The 12,260-nt window shown below is 53.3% G+C and overlaps 1 protein-coding gene across 6 annotated transcripts in view; it reads left to right on the top strand.

Annotated features, from left to right (window-relative positions):
* The window catches only part of DNMT3A (DNA methyltransferase 3 alpha), a 112,117-nt gene that overhangs the window by 42,810 nt on the left and 57,047 nt on the right, over window positions 1–12,260 (top strand). For all 6 annotated transcript variants that reach the window (XR_004952230.1, XM_036225214.1, XM_036225216.1 and 3 more), the window contains exon 3: window positions 7,721–7,825. Coding sequence is in view for 5 of the 6 variants with exons in the window: in XM_036225214.1 (XP_036081107.1) it covers window positions 7,721–7,825 (105 nt within the window). In the remaining variant the exon portion in view is untranslated. The remainder of the gene's footprint in view (window positions 1–7,720; window positions 7,826–12,260) is intronic.

Genomic DNA, 12,260 nt, shown 5'->3' with positions numbered 1-12,260 from the left:
CCTTGGGTAAGGTCACCCCTAGCTCCTCTCTCAGTGGTTCTTGCTGGCCCACAGTTCTGTTGCCCGCCCCAGGCATGCTCTGCCTTTCCAGCATTCCAATGCCCACACATCGTTACTTTGGGCAGGCTCTTTGCCTTATAATAGTCACTATAGGGGTCGTTTAAATAACATCCCTCTTAGTACATTTAAACAGTTACAGAGAAGGCAGCTTTGCCCATACCTCTTCAGGAACACAGCTAATAATAATGGCACATCCATTTTAGCTCAGGGGAGTCAATTAGATGCTTGGGCATTTAGAGCAGACACGTGATGTCAACAGCGCCCACCCCTGAGCTAACCAGGACCTACATTTTAGGCTTCGGGTTCTCTAAAGCTCTCTAAGTTAGCTATTATTACATGTGAAGTTTAGATAACCTTGCAGTCGATACAGTCTTGAATGGGGGTCAGCTGGACTCTGGAGACAGGCCTTGTTCGAACCTGGTCTCTGCGGCGTGACTCAGCTCTGTGACCTCTGAGCAGAGAAACGAGAGGTTTATATAAAATTGTGTGTGTGAGTGCTTAACATAGGGCCTGGCGTGTATTAAGGTAGTCTTATAATTTATTTTGGGTAGCGAACTAGTTGTCCGTGTCTGCCTGTCTGTGTGTCTGCCTGCCTGCCTGCCCGCCTGTCCATTTGTGATGTAGAGCCACTGCAGCCTAAGGATTGCCAGGGCGTGGGAGAAGAGTGCCGAAAATGCAGATGGGAGCATGAATGGAGTGGGTTTAAAGTCCCCGAGAACGTGGCATGTGGAAGGAAGGGGATTTCTCTTTGGGTCTGTGGGCACAGTCAGGTCTGAAGTCCTTCCTCCCTTCGCCCATTGAACAGAAGCAAAACTGAGGCAGGGAGACCTAACTCCTAATGGCCAGGCCTGTGGCTACCTTCAGAGGCCCGGGTGAGGGGCCATGGTGGGGCCCAAGCTCCCTCGGGTTCCTCATGCCCTAAGTGACCCGGCTGGGGATGGAGCCCATCCTTGCCAAGAAGCGGGTCCCATGGGGCAGAGGCGGGGAAGGCTGAGCTCAGCTCTGCAGAGGGGAAGAGGGCAGGCAGGGAACTGAGCTGCAGCCGGTGTCCCGGGATGATTGGGAAATGGGGGGGATGCCCTTCCTTTCTGGCACCTGGGCTGGGCACAGGGCCTGGTCATGCCCTGCAGCTGCCTCTGCAGAGAGCCACGGGGCAATTAGGGATGTTGCTTATATTCATCCCGCTTAACATTTACGCAGTGTGCAAGGCCTAGAAAGGAGTTTCCTTTGCCTAGCAATTAACTCACTTAATCCTCACAATAACTCTGGAGGCTCTGACTGTCATTATCCCATTTTACAGATGAGGAATTAAGGCTTAGAGAAGTCAAGAAACTTGGCAGAGGTCACATGGCCGAGAAGTAGTTTTATCTGGATTCTTTCCCTCCATTAAGCAAGGGTGTCTTGTGGGGTGGGGAGGAGGCGGCAGGCCGTGCAGAGCCTGGGTGGGCTGCTGAAAGAGTGAATGTGAGTGGGCCGGGTGTCTGAGGAGGTGGCTGCTGGCAGAGAGCGGGCACATTCCACCCTGACCCTGAGCACAGTGTTGGGTACTTCTTTGTTCACCTATTGTCTTTCCCTCTAAACTGAGTTCCCTATTTGCTTACCTTCCTATCCAGTACACAGTCAGTGCTCAATAAATATTTTTGAGCACAGCCAGGGGCCCAGGCCTGGGTGGCCCTGAGACCACAGAAGTGAGCACGGCAGGGCTCAGTGCGCTGGCCGTGTGCTTAGTGGAGTCTCATTCTGGAAAGCGGTGAGGCCCCAGCATGACACACGGGGTGTGGAGGAGGGCCTGGAAAAATCCACAGGCACGCGCATTTTTATCCATTTAGCATTTACGGAGCAACTGCTGTGTGCAGGAACCTGAGAGCTGTGGGCAACTGGGAGGACCCGACAGGACATGGCCTTTTGGGAGGGGTGGGAGGCTCTCATCAATAATTATAATAGGAAAACTACTAGGCAGGCAGTCAACGAATATTTGTAGACTGTTGTTGAATAATCGAAATAAAGGGCTGATGAGTTTTCGAGGTGACTGAGATCAGAAAAAGGGGGGCTTTGGAGGGCTATGCGGAAGTGTGAGTGCCACCATGTGTAACAATGGCCGTTCGCACCCTCAGCCTCTGCCCATCCTCCAGCATCACACCCAGCTGCTCACTTGTCTGCAGGCCCGACCTGAACAGGCTGAGCACATGTGAATGAGTGTGTGTCGAGGAGCAGGGCGCTGCGCGGGGTCCTGTGGCTATAGCTGTGCAGACCTGGTACTCAGGCAGCCCAGAGCGGGGCTCTGTCTGCCGGGGAAGCCAGTTCGTTTCACTGAGTTCCACGACCACAGACAGGCCCTGGGAGGCCAGCCAGCCAGCTGGCAAAGGCCGTACGTGCTTCTCGTCCCAGGGGGCCCTGGCAAGTGGCTGGCTAGATCGGCAACTTCATCCCCTCAACTCAAACACCAACTTGAGACATCTGCTCAATGGATGCTGGTCAGTAGTATCCGGCGCATGTTCTGAAGGGACAAGACCGTCTCTGGGGGAGGGCCTCGTTGGATGCATCACTTTTCGGGAGAGGGTTACTATGATGCCGAGGCATGAGGTCCCAGGACAGCCGTGTGTGGATGTGTGCGTGTGAATGCCATGTGCACCTTAACCTTGAGTTGCCTGCTCACTCATGGTTTCACTGTGTGTGCGCGCACGCTCACGCACACAAGTCAGTAGCACACGGCATTGCAGGGTATAGTGTCATGTTGCAGTGGAAAGACCCATGGGCTTGGAATCAAAAGATTTGAATTTTGGTTCTAAAGGCCTCCTTTCCTGGCTCTTTGATCTTTGCAGGTTAGATAACCTCTCTGAGCTTCAAATTTCCCGCCAGTGTAATGGAAAAAAATAATACTGGCTCTGCTTTCTGTAAAGTGTAAGAATAAAAATGAAATAACGTATATGAAAATGCTTTGTTAATTACCATGTGCTGTGCAAATGTGAGAGATTATTATCGTCATGGCCCAGCTCATCAGAATGAGGAGTTGTATGTGGCTTAAAATAATCCATCCAGTGAGCTGTGTTAAAATGTAGGTCAAATCATAGCCCCAGAAGTTGAGAGAGGCTGATGGTAGCTACCTAATCTAAGAGGCCACCAAATGTGAAGGTGCTTTGGAGGCTGTAAAGAGTTACATAAATGTAAAGTGACATGATTATGTTTAAGCCTAGAAAGTACATTTTGGTCCTCCTGTTTCCTGATTTGGAGTTATGATAATCAGAGTGGCACTGGAGCCTCATGCATGGTCGTATTCGTGTGGGTTTGTGGGTTTAAAGGTGCGCCTCTCTGTGTGTATGGACTCATTTATTGAGTGCCTACTATGTGGCAGTCACTCATCAAGTATTTCCGAGTGCCTACCCTGTGCCAGGTGCACCACTCTAGGCTCCGAGAATGCTAAAGTGAATAAGAAACAGTCCCTTCCCGCAAGGGGCTGGTGGCCTGGCCAGGACAATGGCCAGCAGTTGCAGTGCTGGGTAGTGGGTGCTAGAGGGAAAAGATCTATGAACTCAGTCTAGGAGGAGAATGGGAGGAGGGGGTCTAAGGGAAGGAAATCCAGGAAATGAGAGTGGAAAAGGAAGAGTTTGCTGAACCTGAGGGGAAGGTGGTCGGGACAAAAGGAAGAGCCTATGCCAAGGTGCCGGGGAGGAAAGCAGCCCGATTTTGTACGTGGCGCGGACTGTTTGCGCACAGGTAAGAGGAAAGCAGTAGGAGAGGAGTCCAAGGCCACCGGCTGGGTCCGGGGGCCTTCCTTTACGCGGTCTAAGGAGCTCGGCTTGATCCCGCAGGCTCCTGGGAGCCCCTCAGCAAGGGCTTAAGCTCTGCAGAGTGACATAATCAGCTTTGGATTTTGGAAAGATCAGGGAGCCCCAGTGTTCCTGAGTATCTCACTGCAGCAGTAGCAGCCAAATGTTGGGGTGTGTCTGTAGCAGTGAGTGATAGCTACATATGCTGGGCAGTGGGCTGGGATTTGCTCGGGAGCAGGAGGGAGGATGGAGGAGGAGGGAGAGATGCACTTTTGTGAATAGTTTTGGTCAGGAAGTGCTGTGGGAGCAGAGGAAGTTAGTAATTCTTGAGTGACTATCACGTGTCAACCTTCCCTATATTAATTACTTCACTGAATTGTTGTGACATTGCTGTGGGATAGATATCATCCCCGTTTCATAGGTGAGAAAGCAAGACGAAGAGAGATGAAATGGCTTGAAGTTGCTCATGAGCAAAGAGCAGGGCAAAAAGTCTAGCCCACCTCCTCCCTCCCAAAGGCCACCTAACTAGAAGTTCTGCCTCTTGCCACCTCCCACTGGAAGGGTTGACTAATTAGACCCCTTCCTTGATGGATGAGAAAACCAATCTGGGCCCATATCTGTTCCTGCTAAATTTGTTACTGTTTTCCAGCTGCTCCAAGTCGCTATGGATCAGATTCTTCCCTTTTAGAGTATTAGCGATGCTTCCTAATTCAGTGCTACTTGCAGATTTGATAAGCATATTTTAAATTCCTTTGCTCAACCCAGCAGCAAAGACATTGCATGGAACAGGCCTCACGACAGATGCAAGAATGAACTCGCTATGTCTCCTTGAGGGACATGGCCCCGAGACACCTGCTCACCCTTCTCGGTGTGTTATCCCCTCCTAACTAGCCGTGTGAACGCAGTCAGGCCCGGAGCAGAAGGTATCACCTTCCTCTTTGCCCTGTGACTTGTGACTACATCGCAGAAGAATGATATACTGGCCAAAAAAAAGAATGTGCTTTTCACAAAGCTGTGCTTCAGGGCCCGATGGAAAGGTCATGGAGTCGCTCGGGCCTGGGTGCGAGTTCTGACCCAGATTCTTACGGAGACTCGGTTTCCTTAAGCACAACTCAGGGGTGCCCAAGGCCTGAATGCGGGACCGAGCGTAAAGCACCTTGCCCCGCGAGGCACAGGCTCAGCACGCGGCAGCCCGCCCTGGCGATCTCCACGCTCTTGACGCGTCAGGCCCCGGACACGTGGTGTGGCATCAGCATATTCCACCCCCTCCTCCTGGGGTGTGTCACACCGAATTGAGTTCAACAGGGGGAGAAACGTGCTGAGCACGGGTGGCGTAAGGTGAGGGATGGCGGCAAGTCTGCAGATGGCACAGGAGGTGCCTATCGGGGGTCTCCAAAGGCTTCCTCCACATCCTGGCGGAAGCTGGAGCTTGCCGGGCCTGAACTGTCAAGCGCCTTTTTGGGGGGGCCATTTCTAAGTGGTAACCGTGGTTCCTTTTTGCTGATCAGGGGCTCCGATTGGCTTCCACATCTCTGATCAGTTCAGAATAAAAGTGAGAAAAATCAAATGAGCCTTCTGTAAGAAGTATAGTTTGTTAAAGAAATGGTTCAGAGCCCAGGACTTCTGGGCAGCAGGAGTCTTTCTAGACCCATGGCTGCCCAGGCTGGTCCTGATCCACTTTGGCACCCCCTCCGGTCTGCCGCCTTGTGCATTCATCCCATGGGCTGGGCCACTAGGAACAGCCAGAGGCTCCGCTCAGTCTGGCCTAGTGCTCCCCAGGCAAATCCAAAGACTGGGCAGACTTCCGGCTGCTGAGGAATATGGAAGCCCTCTCATCTGGGGGCATGTGGAATACTCACCAAGTGCTAGGCCCGCTCTAGGCTCTGGGGATCCAGCAGCAAACAAAATAGACAGGACAAACCATTTGTTCATCTGTCCTCTTAAAAACCCAAGAAGCGGGCAGAATGGACACCCATTTTATGGATGAGGAAACAGGTTCAGAGGATGGTCCTATAACTGGCGAATAGACAAGCGGGGCTCATGTGCACTTTGGTTGCCTGTAGTCCTGTGCCTTCTGTGATTCCGCATTGACTCTGATTGTTTTGTAAATGCTACGTTACTTGGTCAGAAGGATCAAGGCTGTGCCTATTTAGCAGTATTGGGAACAGACCAAAAGCATCAATCACCTCAACGTGAAATTCACTATAGTTGTGTGGATCCAGTTGAAACCTCCACAAACATTAAGCCACACTGGTAATATTTCCTCTCTTTGAGACCCAAGCAACCTTTTCTTCAACAGAGGTGTCTATGGAGTCTCAGAAGACAGCTTAGAACCAGCAGGCCTGGCCTACCTTGGGGCATGGGCTCCTTAACCCGTCCCTTCAGCCCCTCTCCAGCCTCTTGGGCCTCATTGCCATGTCATTCTGCACAGCTTACAGACAGTGCTCTCTCTGAGGTCTGTCATCACCACCCCTAGCCAAATCGCTTTGTCCGTGGCTTCTTTGCAGGTGACAACTTTGACCTCGTGGATTGGCACCTGTCTCCTCCTTCACACCCACAATATCCCAGTGTCCCCTTTCTGCTCCTCTAAACACACCCCATCTTGATGCGCTCTGCCCTCCCTCCAACTTGACTGTAGCCTCTACCTGGTATTAAGGCCTGGAGCCTCTGTTCATCCTCTGTTTATGTCTATTTGGAGGACTCCTGGAACCTCAGCTGTGACACCCCTAGATCTCCCTCCCGAGCGGGTCCGTCCCACAGACATGCCTCAAATGGATGAATGGTCCAATGTCTACTGTTGGTCACAGTAGGTTTCTATCTGCGTGTCCCACCATCGCCTGGAAATACATGTGGCAAACCACAAGCCATTTTGAAATCACAGAAAATGAAAGTTGAGAGGGATGTTGGGGGCCATCTCGATCAAATCCTCAGGGAACCCATGCTTTCTTTTCCAGGGCGCCAGCATTGGCCTGGGTTGGCGCCCTCCCCAGGGAGGCCACGAAGCCATCTTTGGCTCGTGACATTACACAGGGCATGAAGAGCAGCCTGTGGTCCCTCTGTCGAGTCAGGGTCCCTTTCTCTGTCCTTCCCCAACATAGTTTCTGCTCATGATGAGTCATGCCGGAGCCGGCTGAGTCAGAAGTGACTTGTGGGTGGTTTGTGGCCAGGCTGGAGCAGCGAGGCAGGAGGACTTTCTAGGTTTATGTCTCTGTGCCCCAGACTAGCATGGCCCAGTCCTAGCAGGTGCTGGGTGAGGTGTGGGTAACAAAAACGAAACTTCTGGTCCAGAACTTGGTGAATGAGGGGAATCAAGATGAACCAAGACATCGTCCGTGAGGTGCTCCTGTGGGGCGACAGGCGTCTGTAATGCCGGCGCCGTGTGGCAGACACTCCCGGGCAGGCATATATTTACAGCGGCTGTAAAAATCTTCCATTGCCTACATGGTCCTAATTCCGGGTATTGTGTGTACTTCCAATATGCATTACTAAATTCAGTATTTCTTTTCTCATGATGTTATTCTTTTCAATAAAGGTGATTCATTAAATAGATAGCTAATTTTTTTGTACCGTGTAAGATTTTTTCCATATAAATAAATTCATATCCAGAAACCAATTCTTTTGTCAGTGTGTGCATGTCATGATTCTGCAGTTCAGAACTGTGGCCACCGGGAGGGAGAGCCGCCTTCGCTGGGGCAGAGGGGGTCTGCCCCGCCGGAAGTCCCCCCTCTCAGGGCATATTTAAAGGGGGCTCTAAAGGTGGCTCGAGCTTTGCCAGGCAGGAAGAGGGTGAAGTTCACGGCACAGCCCTGGGAGTGTGGCTGTTGTGGGGGTGGGTCGGGGAGGAGGCCTGTTGGATCCAGCCCTGGCTTCACAGGCTGTGTCTGTGCCCGCAGGAGGGAGAGGAGCAGGAGGAGGCACGTGGCAAGGAGGAGCGGCAAGAGCCCAGCACAACTGCACGGAAGGTGGGGCGGCCTGGGAGGAAGCGCAAGCACCCCCTGGTGAGTGTCCCGGCATCCCCCAGCACACACGCGCATGCCCTGCAGGGCCCTAGGAACGCCAAGACCGGCGTGGGGCGTGGGCCGTGGGGCGTGGGCCTCCAGCTGCAGAGCTCACCTACTTTCCCCATTTGAACCCCACAACCGCCCTCATGACTTCTCTTTTCTACATCCAGCTGGAGACCCCTGGGGACCAGGGGACTTACGCTGTGGGTTGTGGCAGAGCTGGAACTTGAACCAGGCCCCGACTCCCGGCTTCCTCTGAAAGGGCAGCAAGAGATCCTGACAGATTCCCTCCGTGGCTCTGACAGGGCAGAACTTGCTTCTCCCTCGCCTGCCTGCACAGGCCCCTCCCTCCCCATCCACACACCCACCCTGGGCCTCAGCCCCACCTGGAGAAGCTGGAGGAAGGGAACTGAGGCCTGGGAGTCTGATCAAAATGATTAGAGAAGAGATGGGAGCTGATGAGTCCCTTTGTAAGAGAGCAGGAGAGCTGGCCTGCGTAAGTCCTGTAGAAGCATAGGCCACAGGGCCGGCCCCGCAAGCCCTGGGCTTCCCGGTGCCATTGCCTCTGAGTCTAGGGGAAGCTCTGGGGCCGCCCAAAATGAGGAGTGCTCTGGAGGGCAAGGCCCGGAGCCTGCCTACCTCATGCCTTGAACTCCGAGGTAGAGCAGCCATTATTTGCCGGCACCAAAGACAGCTGGTTCCTTTCTTTTAGCCCATTCCAGCTGAGAATGAGAAACTCGAAGCATGAAGGTAAGGGGGAGCCAGGAGCTCCAGATCTGGCCCTTCAAGGAAATGTTCTCAGCAGGGCAGGGTTTTCTCCCTTGGGGGAATCAGGGGGAAATGTGGCTGAAGTGAAAGGAGCCGGCAGAGGCAGGGAGGGCTGTCCAGCTGGACCTGAGGGGCGCTTCTCAGAGCCCGAGGGTTTGGGAACCTGCCTGGTACTGCAGGTTACCGCTGCCAGTTCTGCTTGAAGATTTGGAGGGGAAGGGGGAGCAGAAGTTAAGTCTTTTAACTGGTAAGTAATTTTAAACATTTTAATATTAAAGCAAATATGGATATTTTATGGTCTGGAATGAAAAATTCCGTGAAGTTGAAAGATAAAACAGATGACTTCAAAGGAATGTCCAGCTTTCAGCTGACTCCAGGTTGTACCCCTGGATTCTCAGGGTGCCCCTCCACCAGGAAGGTGCGGCACAGTGCAGGCTGGAGTGCCTGGGGGAGCCAGGCGGAGTCAGAGCCCACTGGTAATTCTGCATCTGCATGTGTGCCCATGATCTGCCCAGCAAACTCCACCTTTCACTGATCCGGATGCTGGGGACAAAAGCCCCCGCCTATAGCAAATAAAGGGCCGGCAACCCTTTGGCTCCTCCTGTGAGTCCCTGGAACCAGGAGGAGGGCACATCGCTGAGAGGAGGGGTGAAGCCCCAGAGGAAGAGGGTGCACGGAAACCAGGGGCCGGTGTGTGCAAATGCGCGGGAGATGGACAAGTGGGCGCGAAGAGGGGCGCGGCCGCGGAGGTAAAGGGTCAGGGGGTCACATGCCCCCAGCCTGGAGCAGGGCCCCATGTGGAAGAAATGGCTCTGTCTTTTGAGTCCAACAGACCTGGGTTTAAATCCTGGCTCCAGCACTTGTGTAACCTTGAACCTGGGGTTCCCCTTCTGAAAACCAGAGATGAGAAGGATGCATTCCTCCCAGAGAATTAAATGGATTCAAGCCCAAAGAGCTAGGGCTCAGCAAAGGTCAGTCCTGCCTTTGCCCGGCCGAACTTCTCTTCAAAAGGCCACGGCGACCTCAGTTTGACAGAAGAAACAGCACTGTATTTCCTGCTTCCCGGCTGTGTGATCTTGAGCAAGTTACTGAACCTCTCTGAACTTCTGTATATTGGTAAAATATGGCCACCAGTAATACCAGCCCTGTCCACCTCCAGCAGTGCTTTACAAACAACAAAGTAGAGTCCAAATGTGCAGGGCAGCTGTATAACACACCTGCTTCCCTGCGGGGACCAGTGGGGCCAATGTCCGCAAAGCCTTTCTGGTGGGAGCCTGGCATCAGCTTCTCAGCAGCCACCTAGGCTACGTGCAGGTCACAGTCTGGATCTGTTGTAGGTGAGACCTCAAGAGAGGCCCCAGGATGAGAGAGAGAGTCCGAGGTAGAGGGCCAAGGCAGCTGTTGTGAAAGGGACCCCCGTGCACACTGGGAGAACAGAGAAAGACTGACACCAGAGGAAACAGCCAGCACTGCCCTTCATGGGCAGCAGGCTGGGGGCGGGGGCACAGAGGAGGACATTCACGCCGCAGCTAGAGGTCAGCCCATGGTTCCCTGGCCCACGGGCCATCTGGTTCCTTTGTGGAGCAGGTGCTTGCCCCGGCTTCTTGGGGACCTGGTACAGCTGTGGCCCTGGGAACGATTGGCCAGGGAGCTTTAAAGCAGCTGAGTGTGTCATTAACTAAGCCTGGAAAGGGGAGGGAGCTTGGCTCAGTTCCCAACAGGTGGAACGGAGTGGGGAGCGCTGGGAAACAAGGGAGGAAAACCTGGCCTCGGGCTGGGTTCTTTATTTGTGCAAAGGTTGCATGAGATGCACCCACTAATGTCATCACCACCCCGGTCCCGAGGCTAGAAAATCTCTCTCTCCTCCTTTTGTCCCTAAACCCTATCTGTCCCTGGGTGCCTTCCAGTCATTCCTGCTCCTGCACCTGCCTCCCAGCTGCATCCTCACCCAGACCAGACCCCACCCGCCCCCAGAATGGTTTCTCACTCCCCAGCCCTTCCTCCCCTCCAGGACAAACATTTTACACCTACTGGGCACCTACGAGGGTGGGGAGGTCGCACAGATCAATAAGACTCATCTTTCAATGTAGCGAGCTAGAGAAAGGAGGCCACACGTAATTACACCAAATACGGTTCGTGGCACATCTCTGTTCGAGAATCTCCAGGGACTCTATTTCTTATGGGACAAGATCTGGAATACTTTATCTGGCTCCTCACCCTGGGATCTCTCCTGCCCCTGCACCGGTGCTCAGTATCCACCTCTTTTGCCATAGAAACACAGACACCCCCACCTTCTTGCTGCTCCCTGAACACACCCAGTGTGTTTCACAGCCCTCCTCTCTGCCTCCCCCAGCGCCACAGCCCATCCAAGCCTGTCTTGCAAATGAAGCCCAGTTCAGCCATCATGACCCACACTGGCTCTCCCTTTCAGACTGTTTGTAAAATTAATCAAAATGAACAGTAAGAAATAAAAGACACGCTCTAACTGGCCCCCGGTCCCCCCTACCCCACCATGTGCTTGGACAGCAGTGGTCTGCAGACCTGACTTAGACGTACCTGTCTTTGAACTGTTGGTTACCTGTCTGTATAGACCTTGAGAATAAGTATTTACAGACTTTTATATCAATTTGATACTGTCGCCACATCCAAGGGCACGATTTTGTATCTTACAAAACTGTCATTTCTTGATCGGGAATTAACAAAAACAAAAGCAAAAGCCTGGCCTTTCACCCCAGACATTTGGAAAAGCAGGTGGCGAGGGCCTGTGTTTTCCACTAGATTTGTTTAGTGCCACCAGCGTTGATGGTCGCTGAGCTGAGCCACAGTGTACTGTCTACCACCTCACTGAAGACGGAGACCATAAATACAGCCTCGGAGTTGTGCAGCGCTCTGTTGCCTACAAAGGCCTTCAACAACGACGCCTTCATGTGCCGCTGACAACAAACCTGTGTGGCATAGGCGGGGGCCACTGTCATTACCATCCTCACATTCAGATGAAGAGACTGAGGTTCAGAGGCGATGGACTCCACACCTCCCAACTCCAAAGCCCACAGTGCTCGTTCCTTCTCACCACGCGATCTGGAGGACCGGATATCCAAACTCTTAATTAAGTTAGTATATGAATGCAGGGCTGTTTGAAAAAGTGTGTGGACCTGGCCCGAAAGGCGTACTGAGAAAATAAAACTGAGGAGGGCAATCGACCCAAATACCAGGGAGCCCGTGGGGAAGTGGGGAAGGCTGTGGTGGTCTGAGGAGGGAGAGGTGGGCCCGTTAAAACCGGGCAGTGGCTTGGTCTGCGACACTGGTCTCAGAGCCAAGATGCTCAAAGCCAGAGCTGACAACAGGAAACAGGAAGCCGGCTGCACAGCTGGGCGGGGCTTCTGAAGGGAGCTGGCACCTGGACTCAGGGCCTGCGGGCTGGCCAGTGCCTATGACAGGGAGGAGGGGGCAGCGGCATGTGGGGCTGGCCTCTGCTGTGAGCCTGCCTGTGGGTGTGAGCATCGGGGTGGGCGGAAGAGACATCTTCCTGTTCACCGGCCCTCAAGGACGTTACAGAAGTGAGGGTGTCCAAAGCAGGTTCCTGCCTGGTCACAAGCCCAGACAAGACCTGGGACTGCCTTTGTCCTTCGTGCTGGTTACAGCTGGGGTACTAGGTAGGACAGTT

The sequence above is a fragment of the Rousettus aegyptiacus genome, unplaced genomic scaffold (assembly GCF_014176215.1).
Source record: "Rousettus aegyptiacus isolate mRouAeg1 unplaced genomic scaffold, mRouAeg1.p scaffold_m13_p_7, whole genome shotgun sequence".
Taxonomy (NCBI): domain Eukaryota; kingdom Metazoa; phylum Chordata; class Mammalia; order Chiroptera; family Pteropodidae; genus Rousettus; species Rousettus aegyptiacus.
Note: the sequence above shows the minus strand (reverse complement) of the source record. Positions and strands in the feature narration are given on the sequence as shown.